Here is a 26604-nt window from a genome sequence, read left to right as displayed (position 1 = left end):
ACCATGTCGTGTACTAGAAAACGGGAAAAAAATTCCAAGTGCGGTGAAATTGCAAAAAAAAGTGCAATCCCACACTCGGTTTTTGCTTGGCTTTTTTGCTAGGTCCACCAAATACTAAAACTAACTAGACATTATGATTCTCCAGGTCATTACGAGTTCAAAGACACCTAACATGACTAGGTTATTTTTTATCTAAGTGGTGAAAAAAAATTCCAAACTTTGCTAAAAAAAAAAAAATAAATTGTGCCATTTTCCGTTACTCGTAGAGTCTCCATTTTTCGTGATCTGGGGTCGGGTGAGGGCTTATTTTTTGCATGCCAAGCTGGCGTTTTTAATGATAGCATTTTGGTGCAGATACGTTCTTTTGATTGCCCGTTATTGCATTTTAAATCAATGTTGCGGCGACCAAAAAAACGTAATTCTGGCGTTTCTAATTTTTTTCTCGCTACGCCGTTCAGCGATCAGGTTCATGCTTTTTTTGATAGACCAGGCGATTCTGAACGCGGCGATACCAAATGTGTAAGTTCGATTTTTTTTTTTATTGATTTATTTTGAATGGAGCGAAAGGGGGGTGATTTAAACTTTTATATATTTTTTTCACATTTTTTTTAACTTTTGCCATGCTTCAATAGCCTCCATCGGAGGCTAGAAGCTGGCACATGATCGCCTCTGCTACATAGCAGCGATCTGATGTTCGCTGCTATGTATCAGAAATGCAGGTGTGCTGTGAGCGCCGACCACAGGGTGGCGCTCACAGCTACCGGCGATCAGTAACCATAGAGGTCTCAAGGACCTCTATGGTTACTATTCAGAAGCATCGCCGACCTCCGATCATGTGACGGGGGTAGGCGATGCGATCATTTCCAGCCGCCCAGCCGGAAGCGGTAGTTAAATGCCGCTGTCTGCGTTTGACAGCGGCATTTAACTAGTTAATAGGCGCGGGCAGATCGCGATTCTGCCCGCGCCTATTACGGGCACATGTCAGCTGTTCAAAACAGCTGACATGTCCCGGTTTTGATGCGGGCTCACCGCCGGAGCCCTGCATCAAAGGGGATCTGACCTCGGACGTACTATCCCGGCCAAGGTCAGAAAGGGGTTAAGGACTGATTATGGTGCTATGTTTAGCAAGGAAGAGTCAATTTAACCCTTGCTGTGCTGACCAAAGACGCCACACCTGTTCCAAGACCAGTGCGGATGAAATGGAAGGATTCCAGATGATTTCCAAGGCAAGCCAATGAAAGTCCATGTCTAAGGTGACATTGCGCAGATATTAAAACTACATTTCATCTATGAATTTTGTTTCCTTATCAACATTTGAATTTATGGAGCTTGATTGATACAGGACACACAGTCTCTACAAAATCTACATGCTATCATCTATTTCAAAAGAATTATAATAAAGGTTGTTTTAAAAGAACCAAGAAGACATCAAGATGAAGACCAGATGACATCAGATGATGATTGAACCTGAGATGCTTCAATTATGTATAGGGAAGTATAATGAATATTGAATATATATGAATATTAGTCACGGCTTACCATAACATGAATTTACATATCATTGTTATTGAGTACATATAACAATATTATTAACATTAAATTATTTTGCCACAGAAGAAAGATCTTATTAATATATTTACTTTGAGGGTTCCAATCCGTCTGTCACCCTCAAAAGGGGGAATTGTTAAATAATTATTGAATTATTCTTATTCTCAATTCTGTATTGAGCACATTGCCTCTCGCTGACTTTACAAAAAGCTATTTCTGTATATGTAGCTCAGAGTATAAGTCAACACCATATAGAGAGAACACGTGGTCAATGGGACACATTTATAATCACAGCTCGTTGGACGAGGGGAGGCTTGTAACGAGGGGGTCACCTCCTGTCTTCACCATCATTCTCCATGGACGTCAGACAAGTCACAGAAGGAACAACTGGTAGCCATGATTCTACTCCATGAAAGAAAGAGGACTTCTACTCCATCTCAGAAACGATGAGGAACAAACGCTGATAGGAACAAATGGACAATCTGTTTGTAACGATTTCATCTATTTTTATGTTTTGCTGCATTGTGGTTTTTCTGTGGACAATTCAATAAACCACTACATTTTTTATGAAAATATCATGACATTTCTTCTTTAAGAGTAATGCACCTGGTAAATAGTCCTGATTACATAAATGTGCAAAATAAGCATATTTAACAATTAGAAACCTAATCTGTAATACATACCTTAGGAATCCACAAGATCCACCACTTGCAGTAAATGTCACTCCACTAGAGTAGCTTCTGCATCTTGGGCTATTAGCACAGGTTCCAATAGAAGACATCTGTAGAGCTGCCACCTGGTCATCTGCATCCAACTTTTGTTAAACATTACAGATGAGACATTTCTGCTACAGGGGGTTCAGACTTCACCCTTCGGCAGAAGAGTGCTGAGCAAGCGACTGGTTCCTGTTCCGCATCTTAAAATTTTTGATTATTGCTTTACAAATGCCATTATGTGGAAAGGCCAAAGGACGTCCAGGAAAGTGTAAAATTTGCTTACCTGAATTTTCGTTTCATGGAGTTCATAAGCAGCACAGACTTCACTCACTTATTGATTAAACTACTTATTGCTGCATGAACATACATAGTGTGAGGATTTTACTCCCTTTATTGTGTAGGACACGGGAGAGGCCTATAACCTGTGGTAAAGTATTATGTGCTGCCTACGGATTCCAGGAGATAAAAATTTCAGGTGAGCCAATTTTACACTTGTTTTACGTCATTCATTGGGCAGTTACCTGCCAACTTTATTCTGCAGGTATCATTATGGCAATGCCAATTTCTTTTTTTATGGCAAAAGAGATACATAGGTTTTTTATGTAGCAAAATGTAGTTTTCATTGGAACCATGTTAAAAGTATGACTTTTGATCAAGTGATTCTATTTTTTAATATATTTTATTACGAAGTCACTGTAAACAATAAATGATAAATGTTTGAACACTCAAATTTTCATGAGCACGGCAATACCAAATATTTTTTTATTTATGAAACAAAGGTCCATTTGTTTTCAAGTTTTGCAACTATTTTTTTATTGTTTTCCTGGATCACTTGAACCCACATCAAGACTTCCACAATACATGCAATACTATTTGTGACAATCTCTTTTGAAAGCCAGCTACAGGTAGAGCTTCATAGGAGTGCTAACGTGAAACAAGGGAGCTAGAAGGCCAGGGCACCACCATTGTGCATAATTGGCTTGACATAGAAAAATGAATTACTTTTAGTTAAATTAGTAAATTCAATTAAATAAATTGCTGTGAGTTTAAGGCTAGTTTCACATTTGCGGTTAGGTCCGCAGCATATCGTCCGCAAGCGCAAAAGCATGCAAAAACGCATGCAAATGTCTGATAACGCAGCGTTTTTTATCTGCATCAGCTTACATATGATGGTAAAAAAAATGCATTTGCATGCGTTTTTACATGCGTTTGCGCTTTTTATGCGCATGTGTTTGATATTTCCAGGAGGGTGTGTCTTTAATGGGCATGTCTAAATCAGTTCCTGGACATGCACAGTCCGAAGTACGCAAGCGCATCAAACGCATGCGTACGCAGACATGTGTACGCATGCCTTCCCATAGACAGTAATGCGTTTTTTTGCCACATTCCTTGCGCTAACAACCGCATACGTTTCTAGGCAGCAAATTGACGCCTCTAAAATTACATGTAGAGTTTACCGCGCCAAGCCGCAGACAACGAAACGACGCATGCGTCGTCAAATGCAGCAAACCGCAACCAATCGCAGACACCTGTGTCCCTAATGTTAAAGATAGGAATACACGATGCATGCGGAAAATTGCGGCACAAACGCTGCGGACACAACCGCAAATGTGAAACCAGCCTAAGTGTACAATATTTAATCCTTCAAACCATGTTGAAGAGTTTGTATCAAGTTTGGAACAGGGATACATTCTGGATCACTGGGACTGAAACCTCTGGGATGGCCAAACAATTCCCAAGAAACAGGTATCTGAAGATCCCCATGTGACTGGAGCAGTGGTCGATCATGCACATCTCCACCTCATTCTTAATGGGAGTGTCAGCGATCAGGCAAGCTCTGCACTCATATCTCCAGCGGTCCTATATAGAATGGAGCAGAAGTGCGCATGATTGACCACCAATCCACTTTTCAGAGCACCAAATATGTGAATCAGAGCGGGGCCAGTGGTCAACCCAACAGAGATCAGCAAGTTATACCCCATTTTGACGATAGGGGATTACTTCTAAAGTTGGTAAAACCTCTATAAGTACTTGACCAAGCGCCCCATAAAACTACTCACTTCTACATAGAAGGATGAATTTGCAATTTCATTTGGCTTCCGGCGTTTAAAAAGTGCTGTATCTGTTGTAGACTTCAGGATGTCTCCTTATTAATAACTCCACTTCACAAGATAAGACCAAGCCCCAGAGCGAAGTGTCTCAAATCTTAGTTTATTTACACAAAATGCTCTAATACCATAGAGAAACTAACAGTTTGCTTGCTGGCACAAAACACTGCACTACTTATAATTGTCAGCTTTACAGTAACTCACCATTACAATTGGCTCCAAGCAAATAATGCCTGAAGTGTGATGGCTGTGCCAAGGTAGCCCCCTCCCTCTTAACCATCTACAGTGGCATGTGAACGTTTGGGCACCCCTGGTCAAAATTACTATTATTGTGGACAGTTAAGCAAGTTGAAGCTAAAATGATCTCAAAAAGGGGCTAAAGTTAAATATGACACAATTCCTTTGTATTTTAGGCAAAAAAACGAATGGCCCTCAGTCTCCTGATCTGAACACCACTGACAATCTGTGGCTAGATCTAAAAATAAACTAAAGGAGAAAGAAATGTGTAATTAAAATTTAACTTTTATTTCATATGAATTAAAAAAATATCTATTTTTATACATCCAGTGCGGATGTATATTGGATCACAAGTTGGTATTGATTGTGACCCACAAATTCCTGGTAGTGGTAAATGTGGAAATATTAATCAAAATAAATAGGAATTCTAGACTAGTGTCCCTTATAGGTATCAGTCTAAGTCCCATGTTTAATAAATTAAGTTTTAAAACCAGGGGTAAGAGCAGGTATTAATGGTTGTTATACACATGACTTTATATGGAATATGTGTCAGACACAAAGTCAATGTGTACTAAACCTCATTTAATAGCAGGCGGCTACTTATAATTGTAGCACTAGGATTTGCTGTCACCATTAGACAGCGATTGTGAGAAATGATCGTTTTTATCTATAGCCTGTTACACGTGTGGGCTCAAAGATGTGTCTCAAGCAGTGCGGCTGGCAAGGTCGCCTGTTGGAAGCTGCTGACAACTGTTTAAGTGTGCGGGAGTGATGTCAGGCTGGTGTAAATATATATATATATATATATATATATATATATATTTTTTTTACAAGAGTACTTCAAAAGGCGCAAGTTATAGGTTTTAGAATGGCCCTCACAGTCCCCTGATCTGAACATCACTGACAATCTGTGGCTAAGTCTCAAAATAGCAGAGGATGCAAGACGACCCAGGAATCTCACAGAACTGGAAGAATTTTCCAAGGAAGAATAAATGAAAATCCCACAAATCAAAAATTGAAAGACTCTTGACTGGCTACAAAAATTGTTTATCAGCTGTGATACTCACAAAAGTGTGTGCTATTACTAGGTACTAACAATGCATCAGCACATTTTCCTTTTTGCCTAAAATACAAAGTAAATGTCATCTTTAACTTTAGATCTTTTAGAGATAATTTCATCTTTAACTCTTGACAACAGTAAATTTTGACCAGGGGCACCCAAGCTTTTACATTCCATTGTAGATGCCGCAGTCACTATCTATGCACCGCTAGCACTGACCCTGGTAGTTACAACAGTATTAGTAGTAGGAAACAATTGCTACCCGCTGCTGATGGTGCATGTTCAGCTCGCTTATCAAGCACGTTCTGTAAAGAAACAGCATTTTGCATTATCTCCCAGTGCAATAAATATAAGACACAGGGAGGGAAGGGGTTATAAAATATCATTGCCCTGACAAGCACTGGACAGCAGCAGCTAAACCCCACACTCAGAGGTGAGCTGTACATATTCGTATCCTCGCTGAGGTCAGCGAGTAGGTGCAGCGGTCTTATACAGCACATTGCTCCAGGGAAATTAAGACCAAAGTGAATACTGGATCGCTAGCACTAGACTGGCATAGGAATTAAAATTTGGGCAATGTCGGATTTTTTTTTTGTCCTCTAAAATCTTTTGCTTCTGTCACCTTTATTGTAATGTGAAGCCACATGTAGAATTCTTAGAAGCTTATAGCAATTTATGGTTGTTCATCTCCTTACACAAGACTCCCCACCCACATACAAACAGGATAGTTTACACAGCAATTAATAAATATTCCTTTCATGTCATCCTCCATGTTGTGATTGTGCCCAGAGCTCCACCGGTGCAGCATATATTTACACTCAAAAGTCTAAGACGTGTGTATAAAAAGGTGGAGGGACTGTAAAACACAGATTAATTCCAGGTGACTACCATCATTGATTTCTTCCTGTAGATTTTAAAAGAGTTCCTGTAGTGGCCCGAGCATAAAATGATGGGGAAGTTTTAATTAGTCATGAACTTTCCCACTGTTCCTCTGGTAATGATGTGAAAAATTCCCAGGACCGCTGCAGCCATTCATCAGCCTCAGCAGTGACGTTTGCATGCACAGTCTGCGACACTGCAGTCAGAGATTGATGCCATCTGCAGTCAATGCAGAAACATCATCCAAAAGGCTGTAGTACATGGCAAACCTTCATGATATGGAATGCATCAGGCTGCTGGAAGCATTTCTGGGAAAACGAGCCATCTCAGATGTTAAAAGTAACGGGATCAGAGTTAAAGGGGTATTCCAATCTCCAAGATCCTATCCCAATGTGTAGCAGGTGTAATATTAATATTAGAAAATACTTCCAATTAGAAATGTAGTATAGTTCTTCAGATTCACTTTTGCACTGCAGCAGCGTAGGTATCCATGGTTCAACCACTAATAGCTGCCTGACTCATTGTCATTATGAGTTGCCGTAACCATGGATACTTAAGCTACTGCAATGCCTGCACATGGAGTATGCGACACAGCGAATCTGAAGAACTATAGTACATTTCTAATTGGCTGTATTTACTAATATTAATACTACACCTAGTTCATATTGGGATAGGATCTTGGGAGATGGGAATAGCCCTGAAAAGCAGAGTCTTGCGGTTGCAACCCAATACCAGTTGTATAGTAAAGCTGGCACCTACAACATGGCTCCTGAGCCTGGCCATCCAGCACCATAACATAGAATGGTAAGGGAAACAACTGCCCCCCATTCCATAGTTACAGCACAATATGTCATTGTTTTATGACCAGGTTAGCAGTCAGTAGAAATAAATCACTCTAGTAGAAGCAATAAAGATTTAATCATTGTATACACAGAAAAAAAATTGCTAAATCATATAGCAAACACTAAATGCGCTTTACACTTCACCTAAATTTACCTTATATAGTTAATATTTCATCATCAAAAAACAAAAAAACCACAAGGAACAATTTTAAATAAATTCTAGCTCGTTTCACACATTGTTCTTGCAGGAAAGACGCGGAGTTTTGCGGACTTGTTTTTTCCTAACTCCTCGGGACTGAAGGGAGATAATAAAATGCTATTTTCTGAGGTTTACATAAACGCTCTATTTTTGCTTCAGTAAATATTCTTTAAATATATGACATGAATTCATTGAATTTTGCAGCACACAGGTAATTGCACACAAATCTTCTCACCTCCGCCCCCCCTGCATTCATGGAAGGCTTTCTTGAAGATGTACTGTTTTACTATGCAATTTTATTTCAGAATATGAAATCATTTTTCCTTGCATCCCGCGCTATTTGTTACTGCTGAGGAGATGAATGGTTCCATAGCATTCTTTGTTCCAATCCTAAATTATTCTTATGAATTGTGTTTATTCAGAGTAAATGCTTTTAGAACAGATTCAATCAACTCGATTCTGGCTTAGTTGCAGAGATAAACGTACTCGTGCTGATGATGTATATATTAGCATATATTTATGGTCCAGCAGATAAGTAAAGTGCTCTGGGCAATCAATACAAGATAATGAGAGCCGCACAGATTTATTTTTTCCTTCCGCCCCCTCCGCCAGCCAGCATCATGGCCACACGGATAAAGATGTTCAGAGTGTCAGTGTAAATTCCCATGCACCTGCAAAAGAAAGTGAGAAATACATCGGATTAACGGTTTTTATCATATGTAACATTTACAGTATACCCAATAAATATTGGATTACTGGGCAGAGAACGATCCATCTATATTACTATGGCTAATTTGTTTTTGGAGGGAAAAAAAAAACCAAAAAAAACATTAACCCCTTCACAACATGGCCAATTTCAGTTTTTGCATCTTCGAATTTCCCTTCCCTTCTTTAACCCCTTAATGACCCCAGTTTTTTTCAGTTTTGTGTTTTCGTTTTTTGCTCCTCTTCTTCCCAAAGCCATAACTTTTTTATTTTTCCATCAATATGGCCATGTGAGGGCTTATTTTTTTGCAGGACAAGTTGTGCTTTTGATTTGACACCATTGGTTTTAGCATGCCGTGTACTAGAAAACAGAGAAAAAAAATTCAAAGTGCGATGAAATTGCAAAAAAGTGCAATCCCACACTTGTTTTCTGTTTGGCTTCTTAGCTAGGTTCACTAAATGCTAAATAAAAAGAGCAAGAAAAAAAAAAAAGACTCTGCAAACAGGGCGCACACCCAAAAAATACTATACAGTTACAAAAGTACAAAAATTTATTGAGAGCAAGACAAAACACAATCGAAATAAAAACATGTTAAAATACAACTAACACACCACTGGTCCCATAGTGAATAATCATATAAAGACGGCCCAAACAACAATAATGTATAACACAAGGCAAAAATACACCACTCATAAGATGTTAATAAGACACCAAGAATACTACACATATATGGGTGAGGTATGGCTAAATTCTTATATAGACAAGGTATAACAATATTTATATAAACAAATCAAATCTGGGCGTTCCCAGAAAACCATATCATAAATAAAGTGCCCCTATATAAATAAAGAGGCTAATGCTAGCTCTGGGGCCCCAATAAGCCTATTAGAAACAATGAGAGGTGAGTGTAGTACTCCCAAAGAAACAAGTATAGAAAGGAGCATCCGCTAATAAGGAAGCAGTGCTACCAGAACGGTAGAAAAACGAGCCTATTAAGCAATATAGGAGACATATGGGAATACATGCACCCACATGTGCCGATGGAATAAAGGCCTAAAGCACAAAAATAGGCCCAAGAGCCAAGATATATCTCCCAGTTAGGTTGTCCAAAAGTCAAAAGATCAGGAAAAAGGGAAGATAGTCCCGGGACCCAGAAGGTGTGGGGAGAGCCCCACGCTTATCGCTGCTGGACGCAGCTTCGTCAGGGGAAGTTGCTTTTTTCTTTTAATGTTCAACAATGTGGGTTTCATGGATTTTCCTTTTGTTTGTGGCTGATTCATCGATTGTGATATTTTTTTTATTTTTTTCGTCAACACTTTTTGCACAAACGTACTGCATACATTATCCCCCACAGTGGATTAATGTATTTCTGATTTTTATGCGCAAATTATGTGATATTTCTACATAAGTTGCGACATTTTAATACAAAAAAAAAAAAATGCAAAAATAAGAGACAAAAATAGAGAAATTTTACATTGTAATAAACATATAAACCATGTATTCCATTTTAAAGAAATTTACAGAGCGAAAAAATAAAATAGAAATTTTGCTGTCATTAAAGTAGTAAACAAGTAAAGAAAAGCTATTTAAAAAAATCTTGCAAATAATGAATGAAACGCTTAGTCTTTTCTTTACAGGCATCTTATGTTTTCAGTACATTCCTAGGCATGACTTCTAAAATATGAACCTGGAAAAAACCCCTTTTTATATGTTCTCACAAAAGTTTGAAAAGCAAACTGGGAACGAGAGATCTTCCAATGACTTGCTGATAACTCTCATCTATAATATAACGCTGGGAGCGTCACTCTGTCCGAAGCCTTAATAGACTGCACAGGCGCGACGCTCCCAGCGTTACATTATAGATGCCGCCGAGAGCAGGGGGTCGGGAGTATGGGGAGATGCCGCCGAGAGCAGGGGGTCGGGAGCACGGGGGCGCCGTATGTGCGCCCGGCACAGAAAGTTTTTACTTACGCCAGTTCCGGCGCCATTGTCTTTCTCCTCCTGGTGCCGGAATCGGCGCCTGCGCAGTACGCGCTTTCCGGCGCCATTTTATTGAAGACACACTGCAGTGTCTTCAATAAAATGGCGCCGGAAAGCGCGTACTGCGCAGGCGCCGAGTCCGGCACCAGGAGAAGCAAGACAATGGCGCCAGAACTGGCGTAAGTAACAAATTGCTGTGCCATGAGGCTGTGGCACTTCAAGCCACAGCCATTTGTAACTTACGGCATTTCCGCCGCCATTCTCTTTCTCCTCCTGGTGCCGGAATCGGCGCCTGCGCAGTACGCGCTTTCCGGCAGTGTCTTCAATAAAATGGCGCCGGAAAGCGCGTACTGCGCAGGCGCCGATTCCTGCTGCCGGAATCGGCGCCTGCGCAGTCCGCGCTTTCCGGTGCCATTTTCTTGAAGACACACCTGCAGTGGAGCCGGACGATAGGGGAGTATGGTATTTTTTTTTTTTTTTTATATGGCAGCAGCATACGGGGGCATATAATACAATAGTGGCGCAGGATGGCAGCAGCACATGACAGAACGGGCGCAGGATGGCAGCAGCACATGACAGAACGGGCGCAGGATGGCAGCAGGATGGGAGCAGCACATGACAGAACGGGGGCGCAGGATGGGAGCAGCGCATGACAGAACGGGCGCAGGATGGGAGCAGCACATGACAGAACGGGCGCAGGATGGCAGCAGCGCATGACAGAACGGGCGCAGGATGGCAGCAGCACATGACAGAACGGGGGCGCAGGATGGGAGCAGCACATGACAGAACGGGCGCAGGATGGCAGCAGCACATGACAGAACGGGCGCAGGATGGCAGCAGCACATGACAGAACGGGCGCAGGATGGCAGCAGCACATGACAGAACGGGCGCAGGATGGCAGCAGCACATGACAGAACGGGCGCAGGATGGCAGCAGCACATGACAGAACGGGCGCAGGATGGCAGCAGCACATGACAGAACGGGCGCAGGATGGCAGCAGCACATGACAGAACGGGCGCAGGATGGCAGCAGCACATGACAGAACGGGCGCAGGATGGCAGCAGCACATGACAGAACGGGCGCAGGATGGCAGCAGCACATGACAGAACGGGCGCAGGATGGCAGCAGCACATGACAGAACGGGCGCAGGATGGCAGCAGCACATGACAGAACGGGCGCAGGATGGCAGCAGCACATGACAGAACGGGCGCAGGATGGCAGCAGCACATGACAGAACGGGCGCAGGATGGCAGCAGCACATGATGGAGACCATATACCAATATAAATGCTCGCCACCCGGGCGTAGAACGGGTTCAATAGCTAGTCATATATATTGGAGTTCTGCACTAGTTTTAGTCACTTAAGCATCAAGCAGACAAACAAGGATGCAGGACTCAAGATGTCCATGGTCAACCAATACTTTAAAGAGGACTGGTCACCAGGCCAAAAGTGCCCACGTTTTGCTCTTATTCTCTTATTTTATTCTCATCGTTCCTTTTGAGTATTCTTAATATCTGCTATGCGCTTCCAGAGAAGATAGATTTACCAAAGGAACGTAGCTCACAGGATTCTCTGAGGCATGACTTTACGCTGCCCTGCATTATTACCCTGGGAGCAACATCCCTATGGTAAAGACAACAAAAAGGGGCACCAAGTAAAGATTCTCATGTCTGGGAAAAAAAATGTAGGGAGGCCTAATACTCAGGGGAGCAGTGGGAATAAAACAAGCAAAAGCTGGCCTGGTAACAGGAACTATTTTGTAGAGACAAATCAGAATATAGGTTTGACTAAATAGCATTTTATAGACTGCAGATCCATATGGCTATTGGCAAACACTTTTTTTTCATTTATGTTCATGTTTAAAAATGGAGTGCAAGTCTTTACTTACGCATTTATTGGGTCATATTTCACCATCCCATACATAGGAGTGGTCTCGGCACGTTTTATCACTTTCTGTGTATCATATAGAAGGAACATTCCAAAAAGAACTAAACCTCCGTACACAGCGACTGAATAAAGACCGGCACCAAGAACAGTTGTGGGAGGAAGGAATGCACTACCTAAAAAAAAAAAAAGAAAGAAAAATGCTTTTAATGATGGGCCATCATTTTTTTTTTCCACACAGTGAATGACCAATTTAACACATAAGGATCGTATATTGTAACAGATGAGAGAGCACAGGGAATTACACAGAATTATGAAGATCATAAAACTACGTACCAATGGAGGAAACGAGAACCAGGCCCAAACCGATACCCAACGGAGCTCCCATGTTTAGGAACTTTTCACTTGGAGCACACATAGCTACAGTGGAGAGACCACCTACAATACCCGCTGTGTACCAAGCAGCTTTGATAAGGAGAGGACCGCCAAGTAAGGTTAATGGGGCAACCACTGCTCCCATAACTCCTGCAGGAAACAATGTACAGCAAAGGTGAGCTCAGCATTTGCAATAAATTATAAACTACGAAAATAGTCGTGGCCAAATGTTAAAGGGAACCTGTCACCCCCAAAATCGACGGTGAGCTAAGCCCACCTGCATCAAGGGCTTATCTACAGCATTCTGGAATGCTGTAGATAAGCCCCCGATGTATCCTAAAAGATGAGAAAAAGAGGTTAGATTATACTCACCTGGGCAGGCGGTCCGATCCGATGGGCGTTGCAATCCTGGACCTCCCATCTTCATAGGAGGACGTCCTCTTCTTGTCTTCACACTGCGGCTCCGGCGCAGGCGTACTTTGTCCTCCCTGTTGAAGGCAGAGCAAAGTACTGCAGTGCGCCGGGAAAGGTCAGAGAGGCCCAGGGCCTGCGCACTGCAGTACTTTGCTCTGACCTCAACAGGGCAGGCAAAGTACGCCTGTGCTGGAGCAAAGACCAGAAGAGGACGTCATCTGATGAAGATGGGAGGTGCCGGACGGACAGCAACACCAATCGGACCGGACCAGCAGCGGGACCGCCCCTGGGTGAGTATAACATCTTTTTCTCATCTTTTAGGATACATCGGGGGGTTTATCTACAGCATTCCAGAATGCTGTAGATAAGACCCTGATGCTGGTGGGCTTACCTCACCCTCGATTTTGGGGGCGACAGGTTCCCTTTAACCCCTTCAAGACCCAGCCTATTTTGACCTTAAAGACCTTGCCGTTTTTTGCAATTCTGACCAGTGTCCCTTTATGAGGTAATAACTCAGGAACGCTTCAACGGATCCTAGCGGTTCTGAGATTGTTTTTTCGTGACATATTGGGCTTCATGTTAGTGGTAAATTTAGGTCAATAAATTCTGCGTTTATTTGTGATAAACACGGAAATTTGGCGAAAATTTTGAAAATTTCGCAATTTTCACATTTTGAATTTTTATTCTGTTAAACCAGAGAGATATGTGACACAAAATAGTTAATAAATAACATTTCCCACATGTTTACTTTACATCAGCACAATTTTGGAAACAAAATTTTTTTTTGTTAGGAAGTTATAAGGGTTAAAATTCGACCAGCGATTTGTCATTTTTACAACGAAATTTACAAAACCATTTTTTTTAGGGACCACCTCACATTTGAAGTCAGTTTGAGGGGTCTATATGGCTGAAAATACCCAAAAGTGACACCATTCTAAAAACTGCACCCCTCAAGGTACTCAAAACCACATTCAAGAAGTTTATTAACCCTTCAGGTGCTTCACAGCAGCAGAAGCAACATGGAAGGAAAAAATGAACATTTAACTTTTTAGTCACAAAAATTATCTTTTAGCAACAATTTTTTTATTTTCCCAATGGTAAAAGGAGAAACTGAACCATGAAAGTTGTTGTCCAATTTGTCCTGAGTACGCTGATACCTCATATGTGGGGGTAAACCACTGTTTTGGCGCATGGCAGGGCTTGGAAGGGAAGGAGCGCCATTTGACTTTTTGAATCAAAAATTGGCTCCACTCTTTAGCGGACACCATGTCACGTTTGGAGAGCCCCCGTGTGCCTATAAATTGGAGCTCCCCCACAAGTGACCCCATTTTGGAAACTAGACGCCCCAAGGAACTTATCTAGATGCATAGTGAGCACTTTGAACCCCCAGGTGCTTCACAAATTGATCCGTAAAAATGAAAAAGTACTTTTTTTTCACAAAAAAATTCTTTTAGCCTCAATTTTTTCATTTTCACGTGGGCAGTAGGATAAAATGGATCATAAAATTTGTTGGGCAATTTCTCCCGAGTACGCCGATACCTCATATGTGGGGGTAAACCACTGTTTGGGCACTCGGCAGGGCTCGGAAGAGAAGGCGCGCCATTTGACTTTTTGAATGGAAAATTAGCTCCAATTGTTAGCGGACACCATGTCGCGTTTGGAGAGCCCCTGTGTGCCTAAACATTGGAGCTCCCGCACAAGTGACCCCATTTTGGAAACTAGACCCCCCAAGGAACTTATCTAGATGCATATTGAGCACTTTAAACCCCCAGGTGCTTCACAGAAGTTTATAACGCAGAGCCATGAAAATAAAAAATAATTTTTCTTTCCTCAAAAATGATTTTTTAGCCTGGAATTTCCTATTTTGCCAAGGATAATAGGAGAAATTGGACCCCAAATATTGTTGTCCAGTTTGTCCTGAGTACGCTGATACCCCATATGTGGGGGTAAACCACTGTTTGGGCGCACGGCAGGGCTCGGAAGGGATGGCACGCCATTTGGCTTTTTAAATGGAAAATTAGCTCCAATCATTAGCGGACACCATGTCACGTTTGGAGAGCCCCTGTGTGCCTAAACATTGGAGATCCCCCAGAAATGACACCATTTTAGAAACTAGACCCCCAAAGGAACTAATCTAGATGTGTGGTGAGGACTTTGAACCCCCAAGTGCTTCACAGAAGTTTATAACGCAGAGCCATGAAAATAAAAAAAAAAATTATTTTCTCAAAAATGATCTTTTAGCCTGCAATTTTTTATTTTCCCAAGGGTAACAGGAGAAATTTGACCCCAAAAGTTGTTTTCCAGTTTCTCCTGAGTACGCTGATACCCCATATGTGGGGGTAAATCACTGTTTGGGCACATGCCGGGGCTCGGAAGTGAAGTAGTGACGTTTTGAAATGCAGACTTTGATGGAATGCTCTGTGGGCGTCACGTTGCGTTTGCAGAGCCCCTGATGTGGCTTAACAGTAGAAACCCCCCACAAGTGACCCCATTTTGGAAACTAGACCCCCAAAGGAACTTATCTAGATGTGTGGTGAGCACTTTGAACCCCCAAGTGCTTCATAGAAGTTTATAATGCAGAGCCGTGAAAATAATAAATACGTTTTCTTTCCTCAAAAATAATTATTTAGCCCAGAATTTTTTAATTTTCCCAAGGGTAACAGGAGAAATTTGACCCCAATATTTGTTGTCCAGTTTCTCCTGAGTACGGTGATACCCCATATGTGGGGGTAAACTACTGTTTGGGCACATGCCGGGGCTTGGAATTGAAGTAGTGACGTTTTGAAATGCAGACTTTGATGGAATGCTCTGCGGGCGTCACGTTGCGTTTGCAGAGCCCCTGATGTGCCTAAACAGTAGAAACCCCCCACAAGTGACCCCATTTTGGAAACTAGACCCTGAAAGGAACTTATCTAGATGTGTGATGAGCACTTTGAACCCCCAAGTGCTTCATAGAAGTTTATAATGCAGAGCCGTGAAAATAATAAATACGTTTTCTTTCCTCAAAAATAATTATTTAGCCCAGAATATTTTATTTTCCCAAGGGTTACAGGAGAAATTGGACCCCAAAAGTTGTTGTCCAGTTTCTCCTGAGTACGCTGATACCCCATATGTGGGGGTAAACCACTGTTTGGGCACACGTCGGGGCTCAGAAGGGAAGTAGTCACTTTTGAAATGCAGACTTTGATGGAATGGTCTGCGGGTGTCACGTTGCGTTTGCAGAGCCCCTGGTGTGCCTAAACAGTAGAAACCCCCCACAAGTGACCCCATTTTAGAAACTAGACCCCCCAAGGAACTTATCTAGATATGTGGTGAGCACTTTGAACCTCCAAGTGCTTCACAGACGTTTACAACGCAGAGCCGTGAAAATAAAAAATCATTTTTCTTTCCTCAAAAATTATGTTTTAGCAAGCATTTTTTTATTTTCACAAGGGTAACAGGAGAAATTGGACCCCAGTAATTGTTGCGCAGTTTGTCCTGAGTATGCTGGTACCCCATATGTGGGGGTAAACCACTGTTTGGGCACACGTCAGGGCTCGGAAGTGAGGGAGCACCATTTGACTTTTTGAATACGAGATTGGCTGGAATCAATGGTGGCGCCATGTTGCGTTTGGAGACCCCTGATGTGCCTAAACAGTGGTAACCCCTCAATTCTAACTCCAACACTAACCCCAACACACCCCTAACCCTAATCCCAACTGTAGCCATAACCCTAATCACAACCCTAACCCCAACACACCCCTAACCACAACACTAACCCCAACACACCCCTAACCCTAACCACAACCCTAATTCCAACCCTAACCCTAAGGCTATGTGCCCACGTTGCGGATTCGTGTGAGATATTTCCGCACCATTTTTGAAAAATCTGCGGGTAAAAGGCACTGCGTTTTACCTGCGGATTTTCCGCGGATTTCCAGTGTTTTTTGTGCGGATTTCACCTGCGGATTCCTATTGAGGAACAGGTGTAAAACGCTGCGGAATCCGCACAAAGAATTGACATGCTGCGGAAAATACAACGCAGCGTTCCCGCGCGGTATTTTCCGCACCATGGGCACAGCGGATTTGGTTTTTCATATGTTTACATGGTACTGTAAACCTGATGGAACACTGCTGCGAATCCGCAGCCAAATCCGCACCGTGTGCACATAGCCTAATTCTAAAGGTATGTGCACACGCTGCGGAAAACGCTGCGGATCCGCAGCAGTTTCCCATGAGTGTACAGTTCAATGTAAACCTACGGGAAACAAAAATCGCTGTACACATGCTGCGGAAAAACTGCACGGAAACGCAGCGGTTTACATTCCGCAGCATGTCACTTCTTTGTGCGGATTCCGCAGCGGTTTTACAACTGCTCCAATAGAAAATCGCAATTGTAAAACCGCAGTGAAATGCGCAGAAAAAAACGCGGTAAATCCGCCATAAATCCGCAGCGGTTTAGCACTGCGGATTTATCAAATCCGCAGCGGAAAAATCCGCAGAGGACCAGAATACGTGTGCACATTCCTAACCCTAACCCTAGCCCTAACCCTAGCCCTACCCCTAACCCTAACCCTACCCCTAACCCTAACCCTACCCCTACCCCTAACCCTAACCCTACCCCTAACCCTAACCCTACCCCTACCCCTATTCTAACATTAGTGGGAAAAAAAAAATTTCTTTATTTTTTTATTGTCCCTACCTATGGGGGTGACAAAGGGGGGGGGTCATTTATTATTTTTTTTATTTTGATCACTGAGATAGATTATATCTCAGTGATCAAAATGCACTTTGGAACGAATCTGCCGGCCGGCAGATTCGGCGGGCGCACTGCGCATGCGCCCGCCATTTTGGAAGATGGCGGCGCCCGGGAGAAGACGGACGGGACCCCGGCTGGATCGGTAAGTATGATAGGGTGGGGGGGGACCACGGGGGGGGGGATCGGAGCACGGGGGGGGGAATCGGAGCGCGGGAGGGGTGGAACGGAGCGCGGGGGGCGTGGAACGGAGCACGGGGGGGCTGGAACGGAGCACGGGGGGGTGGAACGGAGCACGGGGGGGGGGTGGATCGGAGTGCAGGGGGGGTGATTGGAGCACGGGGGGGTGATTGGAGCACGGGGCGAGCGGACACGAGCACGGGGGGGAGCGGAGCACAGGGCGGAGGGGAGCCGGAGCAGTGTACCGGCCAGATCGGGGGGGTGGGGGGGCGATCGGAGGGGTGGGGTGGGGGCACACTAGTATTTCCAGCCATGGCCGATGATATTTCAGCATCGGCCATGGCTGGATTGTAATATTTCACCCGTTATAATGGGTGAAATATTACAAATCGCTCTGATTGGCAGTTTCACTTTCAACAGCCAATCAGAGCGATCGTAGCCACGAGGGGGTGAAGCCACCCCCCCTGGGCTAAACTACCACTCCCCCTGTCCCTGCAGATCGGGTGAAATGGGAGTTAACCCTTTCACCCGGCCTGCAGGGACGCGATCTTTCCATGACGCCGCATAGGCGTCATGGGTCGGAATGGCACCGACTTTCATGACGCCTACGTGGCGTCATGGGTCGGGAAGGGGTTAAGGCTTAATTCAACTATAAAACCACAGGTAATTGGGAACTATAAAAAGCATTGTTCCCATCCTGTACATGATGAAAAGAGGACTTATACCAATTCCATTTAACCCCATTAGCCCCCCAAGCCTGTTTGCACCTTCCCAACCAGATCAAATTTTACAATTCTGACCAGTGTCACTTTATGCGATAACTCTGGAACGCTTCAACGGATCCCACCAATTCTGAGCCTTTTGGTGACATTTTGCACTTTATGACAGTGGTAAAATTTGTTCAACATGACTTGCGTTTATTTGTGAAAAAAAAATGAAATTTGGCGAAAAGTTTGCAAATTTTTTAACTTTTAATTGTTATTCCCTTAAAGCAGGGGTGGGGAACCTCAGGCCCCATTGCCATTTATGGCTCTCAATGACCTTTTATCAGGCCCCAGAGCTGATTCTCAGGGACCACATTCTTGGGCAGGGAGGTGCATTTTGATTACTATCAGCTCATTAATTTCTTCTTGCTGTTAGCACACACATGCAGTGTTCACTACTGAACATTGAAGGGCATGCAATGAAAGATTACATCCTGAAACTAGTGCCAGAGTCAGGATGTACTTTGTGGGTGGAGTTTGTACGGCCCCCGAAGGATGGTATAAATATCCAAATGGCCATTCGCAGAAAAAAAAAAAGGATTCCCCACCCCTGCCTTAAATCGAAGAGTTATGCCACACAAAATAGTTAATAAATAACATTTCCCACATGTCGACTTTACATCAGCAATTTTTTAGTTAGGAAGCTTTAAGCGTTAAAAAGTTGACCATCGACTTCTCATTTTCAAACTAAATTTTTCCTTTTTACACCCGAAGTGACTTTGGAGGGGCCCATGACTGAAAATACCCAAAAGTGACAGCATTCTAAATACTACACCTCTCACAGTGCTCCCACCAGTCAAAAAGTTTATTGACCCTTCAGGTGCTTCACATGAATATTTGGAATGTGGAAGGGAAAAAAAATAAAATTAACATTTCACTTTTTTGTCACAATTTTTTTTACTTTAGACCAATTTATTTTATTTTTTTTCCATTTTCGCAACGGTAACAGGTAAAAGTGGACCCCAAAATTTGTTGTGCAATTTTTGCGGAGCACACCGATACTCCATATGTGGGGGAAAACTACTGTTTGGGTGCACAGCAGGGCTTGGAAGGGAAGGAACACCGACTGACTTTTTAAAGGGAACCTGTCACCTGAATTTGGCGGGACTGGTTTTGGGTCATATGGGCGGAGTTTTCAGGTGTTTGATTCACCCTTTCCTTACCCGCTGGCTGCATGCTGGCTGCAATATTGGGATTGAAGTTCATTCTCTGTCCTCCATAGTACACGCCTGCACAAGGCAAGATTGCTTTGCGCAGGCGTGTACTATGGAGGACAGAGAATGAACTTCAATCCAATATTGCAGCCAGCGGGTAAGGAAAGGGTGAATCAAACACCCGAAAACTCCGCCCATATGACCCAAAACCAGTCCCGCCAAATTCAGGTGACAGAGTCCCTTTAAATGCTAAATTTGCCTGAACAGTTGAAACCCCCCCACAATTGACAACATTTTGGAAGCTAGACAGCTCAGGGAATGTATATAGATGTGTGGTGAACACCTTGAACACCCAGCTGTTTCACACAAGTTTATAACAATGAGCCGTGGGGGGGGAAAGGGGGACAACACACCTTTTTTCACACACAAAAAGAAGAAAAAAAAAAAATAAAAAAAATTAGCCCCAATTCTCCCCCCCCCCCCCCCCCCCCCAAGGATAGTAGGAGAAAATGGATTCCAAAATTTGGTGTGCAATTTTTTCCCAAGTACGCAAATACCCCATATGCAGTCAAAAAACTCTCAGAAGGGATGAGGTGCCATATTGGAGTTCACATTTTGCCGGACTGGTTTGAGAGTGCTATATCACATTGACAGAGCCACTGAGGTGCCAGAACAGCAAAATACCCCCATAACAGACCCCATTTTACAAGCTACACCTCTCAATGAATTCATCTAGTGGTGCAGTGATCATATTTACACCACAGGTGTGTCACAGAATTTTTACCACCAACATTCTGTTTTAGCCCCAGATTTTACATTTCCACACTAAGAAATGGGCAAAAAAATGGCACCAAAACTTGTCCCACAACTTCTGCTGAAAGTAGATGCACCCATATGTGGCTGTACAGTACTGCTTAGCCATTCAGCAAGACTCTGGAGGACAGAGCACTATTTACAAATAGCGATCCTTCCCTCCCGAGTCTCGCCGTATGGCTAAAGTACTGTTATGCAGGAGGCATCATGGAGCACGGAATTTTCTATAATAGTTTGCGACTCTATATACAAAGCCCCTAAGTGCTAGAAGAGCAGAAACCCCCCCTCAAGTGACCCCATTTTGGAAATCATCCCTTTGGGAATTTTTCCACATGTGTTGTTGTGGCGATTTTGACTTCATGGGTGTTTTCCAGAAACAAGCATCAGTCGATGTTGGTGAGTGAAAATTGAAAACTATCATTGTAGTGCCCGTACATTGTGCCCAGCTCATGCATCCTTAAATTAGGCTGGCTCTCACAGAAATGCCAAACATGTGGACACTAATTGCAGTTTAGGCACACTGCGGGGCTCAGAAGGGAAGGGGCATTTGGAAGCCATTGCAAAACGTGCGTCGGGTGTGGTGGGTCCCCAGTCGTCATCTTTGAGTTATAGTAGCCATCATCATGTACTCTTACTGTTTGATACTTTATATGTATACATGGTTTCTGCATGTTAGGCTGATGGCTTTGCATCTGGTTGGTAGTTCTTTTACCTTTGGCAACTTTGCATTTACAACCGAATCTAAATCTTAATGCAACACCATTGGATCTATGCAAACATATTTTTGTTTTTTCACATCAGGTGTTTTCAATCCTTCTATATGTGCAATATGACTAAGATTATTGTATTATCTTTGTTCTTTGTTTATAATATATGCATTAGTGTACATGTGAATACAGTTAACGTAAAACCTGTTGAGTACTTGTTTACATGTATTTACATACTACCTGTGTGTACCCACCACTTTCCTGTTTACCTGTGGTGCTCTCTCTTTTGTACTCTGTTTTTAATATATTTAATAAACTTTATATATTTTAATCATTTACATTCTGGCCTTTTGTAAAGTTAGTTATTTATTTTGGTGTCTTAGCCTGCATGACTAGTACAAACAACTACTAGTTGGTGAAATTCTACATGCAGGGCAGACATTCTTACAGAGCTGCTTTATAAAGATGGGGACAAGTACTGATAACACAGTAAGGCCGGGATCACACTTGTGAGTGCAATGCGAGAAACACGCGCGTGTCTCTCGTATCAATACCCAGCACTGCCGCCGGCACTCAGGACCAGAGCATTCAGCTGCATAGAAATACATGCAGCGTAACGCTCAGGTCCCGAGTGCCGGCGGCAGTGCTGGGTATTGATGCGCGAGTTTCTTGCATTGCACTCGCAAGTATGACCCCGGCCTAATATATTGATTCAATGGGAAACTAATAACAGGAACTCTTCACCCATCTGCTTACCTGAATGCAACATCCAAGCCAGATGCTTAGCTCCAGGACTCTGATCGTATGGTATTGATCTAACCAGCATGCCTGCGCCTATCATAGCTGCAAATGTTGCACCAATGGCCTAAAAAAGAAATGCACACGATTGGTGAACTGATAAGCGTATATTTACACATCTGCAACATTTATATGCATAAAATCCTTTACGAATGAACCAATATTTCCTGCAATGTGGTTCTTTCCTAGAAAATAACTCTCAAAAGTAATTATCTGAAGATAAAAATGTCTGGCTGACAAGTCAGCGGCCCCAAGCAATATCAATGGGGCATAAATTGTTCCATGGTTCATGTGCTGATCACACTGCTCAGTGCCTTATACCTGTGATACGGAGGCAGCACGACTCCTTGCTCTATAATATGTATGTATATGTATGAGGATTAGGTGCAGGATTATATTCATACACTGGATACATCCCTCCTCTGGAGCACAGTCCAAAATGTATGATAGTATGGACTACCTAAGAGAAATATGGACTGTGTGGACACCCTAAATGTGGAATATTATGTACTTTTCACAACTTTGTCAGCATCAGTGCACAATTCACATTACAACTAGTAAGTATCTCACTGCCAATAATGTAGGTGCATCAGGTACAGAAGTACATCTATATATATATATATAATTGTCTAAGGGTCACTTCAGTCTGTCCTTCTGTCACGGTTATTCGTTCACTGATTGGTCTCGGCAGCTGCCTGTCATGGCTGCTGCGACCAATCAGCGACGGCCACAGTCCGATTAGTCCCTCCCCTACACTCACTGCCCGGCGCCTGCTCCGTAATCCCCTCCACTCACACAGGGTTAATGGCAGCGGTAACGGCCCGTGGTGTAACGCACTCCGTTACCGCTATTAACCCTGTGTCTCACCAACTATTTACTATTGATGCTGCTTATGCAGCATCAATAGTAAAAATAGGTCATGTTAAAAATAACAAAAAAAAAAAAAAACTGCTATACTCACCCTCCGCCGCCTTTCCCGCTCCTCGCCACGCTCCCCGGACCGCTCCATTGCAAGTGGCAGCTTCCGCTCCCGTCCCAGCACTGGTGTGCGACAAGGACCTGCCGTGACGTCACGGTCATGTGACCGCGACGTCATCATAGGTCCTGCGCACACCAGCCCTGGGACCGCAAGCTGCCGCTTGCAATGGAGAGGTCCCGGGAGCGTGGCGAGGAGCGAGAAAGGCGGCGGATGGTGGAATAGCAGGACTTCAACGGGCCTTCGGAAGATGAGTATATGTTTATTTATTATTTTTTTTAAGTCTCTATACTACGTGGCTCTGTGCTGTATACTCCGTCGCTGTGCAATATACTACTTGGCTCTGTGCTGGCCAATATACTACGTGGCCGGGCAATATACTACGCGGCCGGGCAATATACTACAATACCCGATGCGTTAGAATCGGGCCACCATCTAGTTTAGTAATAGATAAAGTATGGAAAGCCAACTCACCAGCCAGGATCCTCTCATCATAAGGCTCATAAGCGCAGGAGACCTACTGACAGCAACGGCGGACAGGGCAGTGAGGCCAATGCTGCCTGCAAAGTACATGTACGTGGATCTTATTCTATCTTTCACATACTCCGGCCAAACACTGGAAGACAATGCTTTCATTAGTACGGCATACTACACACATTTTATAGTCAGGGTTGGCTTTAAGAACCATTTACCAGTGAAGTATAACGTAGAAAACTATATACAAATTCATTGCTTTATGTACATCACACTGACTTCCGAGCAGTCAGGGTGGAATCTATGTTTTGGGTGTAGGTTTTGCACAGAATACGGAGCTGTTTTCTCAACACAGAAAATCTTAACACGTCTTATGTAACATCATTAACCCCTTCATGACCCAGCCTATTTTGACCTTAAAGACCTTGCCGTTTTTTGCAATTCTGACCAGTGTCCCTTTATGAGGTAATAACTCAGGAACGCTTCAACGGATCCTAGCGGTTCTGAGATTGTTTTTTCGTGACATATTGGGCTTCATGTTAGTGGTAAATTTAGGTCAATAAATTCTGCGTTTATTTGTGATAAAAACGGAAATTTGGCGAAAATTTTGAAAATTTCGCAATTTTCACATTTTGAATTTTTATTCTGTTAAACCAGAGAGTTATGTGACACAAAATAGTTAATAAATAACATTTCCCACATGTTTACTTTACATCAGCACAATTTTGGAAACAAAATTTTTTTTTGTTAGGAAGTTATAAGGGTTAAAATTTGACCAGCGATTTCTCATTTTTACAACGAAATTTACAAAACCATTTTTTTAGGGACCACCTCACATTTGAAGTCAGTTTGAGGGGTCTATATGGCTGAAAATACCCAAAAGTGACACCATTCTAAAAACTGCACCCCTCAAGGTACTCAAAACCACATTCAAGAAGTTTATTAACCCTTCAGGTGCTTCACAGCAGCAGAAGCAACATGGAAGGAAAAAATGAACATTTAACTTTTTAGTCACAAAAATTATCTTTTAGCAACAATTTTTTTATTTTCCCAATGGTAAAAGGAGAAACTGAACAACGAAAGTTGTTGTCCAATTAGTCCTGAGTACGCTGATACCTCATATGTGGGGGTAAACCACTGTTTGGGCGCACGGCAGGGCTTGGAAGGGAAGGAGCGCCATTTGACTTTTTGAATCAAAAATTGGCTCCACTCTTTAGCGGACACCATGTCACGTTTGGAGAGCCCCCGTGTGCCTAAAAATTGGAGCTCCCCCACAAGTGACCCCATTTTGGAAACTAGACGCCCCAAGGAACTTATCTAGATGCATAGTGAGCACTTTGAACCCCCAGGTGCTTCACAAATTGATCCGTAAAAATGAAAAATAGGGATTTTTGGTTACTCACCGTAAAATCCTTTTCTCCAAGACGCTCATTGGGGGACACAGGACTGCGGGTGTATGCTTCTGCCGCCGGGAGGCTGACACTAAGTAAACTTAAAAAAAAAATTAGCTCCTCCTCCATCGTATACACCCTGACACTGGCTACCAGAGACTCCAGTTTGGTGCAAAAAGCAGTAGGAGAACAAAAGAAAACACAAAAAATAATATAACAGCATAAATACAGAAACTTTATGTCTAGAAAAGATCCTACTGACTAATGTAATCAGATATAACCAAAGCAGCCATAAGGCTACCAGGGAGGGCGCTGTGTCCCCCAATGAGCGTCTTGGAGAAAAGGATTTTACGGTGAGTAACCAAAAATCCCTATTTCTCCTTCGCCTCATTGGGGGACACAGGACTGTGGGATGTCCTAAAGCAGTCCCTGGGTGGGAAAAACCACTCACCAGAAAAAGACATCCAGATAATGTTTGTCTATACATGCGCCACTGCCGCTTGAAGAATTCTTCTACCCAGACTTGCATCTGCAGAGGTCTGGGAATGGACATTATAATGTTTGACAAATGTATGCAGACTAGACCAGGTCGCAGCCTTGCAAACCTGTTCTGCTGAGGCCTGGTGCCGAACGGCCCAGGAAGCCCCCACTGCTCTAGTCGAATGAGCCTTGATTCCGGCCGGAACCGTCATGCCCATGGAGCGATAAGCCTCCTGAATGGTCGCCCTTATCCATCTGGCCAGGGTAGATTTTGAAGCCGCGCATCCCTTCCTGCGACCCTGCGGAAGGACAAACAGAGCATCCGTCTGGCGAAAGGGGGCCGTACGGGAAACGTACCTCCTCAGAGCCCTCACCAGATCCAACGTATGGAGAGCCTTTTCTACACGGTGCGTAGGTGCCGGACAAAAAGAGGGCAGAACAATATCTTCATTAATGTGAAATGATGAAACAACCTTCGGCAAAAAGGATGGAGCTGGTCTGAGCACCACCTTGTCCTGATGAAATCGCAAAAAAGGAGGACGACAAGAAAGAGCTGCCAGCTCCGATACCCGTCTTATGGACGTTATGGCCACTAAAAATACAACTTTCCAAGAGAGAAACATCAAAGAAACCTATTGAAGAGGCTCAAAAGGAAAAAACCCTATGGGCCCGTTTAGACCGCTTAAATGAGACCTTATGATCAGAGGAAGAGACGAGCTCGTCTTCTATCCCCAAAGACTGATTGACAGCTTCAATTAGGCTGTCTACTGACTCCTGAAACCCAGGTTTATCAAAATTATGAGACCCTTCTGACTCGTAGTCAGTCTCAACTTCACCGCTTTCTGCAGGGGAAGGAGAGCGAGATACGGAACTCCAGGATGCGGAAGCACCTGAGTGCCTGGGAGACGCTTTGCGAATTCGCTTTCCATGCGTCTGTCGAGTGAGAGCGCGCCCCCTGCAGGCCGCAGACTCCTGAGACCCCGAGGCCCTCTCTGAGACAGGCGGATTACCGGTCCCGACCGCCGGGGTCTGCAGTGATTTAATCGCTTCAGTAAGGGACGCCATGGATTGTGACAAGGACGTGACCCATTCCGGAGGAGCTACCACAGCATCTGGCTGAGGGACCGGAGCTGGAGAGACTACTGGAGGACTGGCAGGGGGGGGGGCTCCTGGACATGTTCAGG

At 43.5% G+C, this 26604-nt stretch overlaps 1 protein-coding gene across 1 annotated transcript in view; it reads right to left on the bottom strand.

Annotated features, from left to right (window-relative positions):
• Positions 1 to 7447: 7447 nt before the first annotated feature.
• The window catches only part of GHITM (growth hormone inducible transmembrane protein), a 29920-nt gene continuing 10763 nt past the window's right edge, over positions 7448 to 26604 (bottom strand). Inside the window, exons 5-9 of the mRNA XM_069753135.1 lie at positions 23550 to 23691; positions 22058 to 22166; positions 12496 to 12684; positions 12164 to 12335; positions 7448 to 8260 (exon numbers count right to left, since the gene is read on the bottom strand). Of these exons, the coding sequence (XP_069609236.1) occupies positions 8173 to 8260; positions 12164 to 12335; positions 12496 to 12684; positions 22058 to 22166; positions 23550 to 23691 (700 nt within the window). The 3' untranslated portion in view covers positions 7448 to 8172. The remainder of the gene's footprint in view (positions 8261 to 12163; positions 12336 to 12495; positions 12685 to 22057; positions 22167 to 23549; positions 23692 to 26604) is intronic.

Source organism: Ranitomeya imitator, chromosome 2 (genome assembly GCF_032444005.1).
Source record: "Ranitomeya imitator isolate aRanImi1 chromosome 2, aRanImi1.pri, whole genome shotgun sequence".
NCBI classification, from domain to species: domain Eukaryota; kingdom Metazoa; phylum Chordata; class Amphibia; order Anura; family Dendrobatidae; genus Ranitomeya; species Ranitomeya imitator.
The sequence above is the reverse complement of the archived record's forward strand: the minus strand, read 5'-3'. Positions and strand labels throughout refer to the sequence as shown.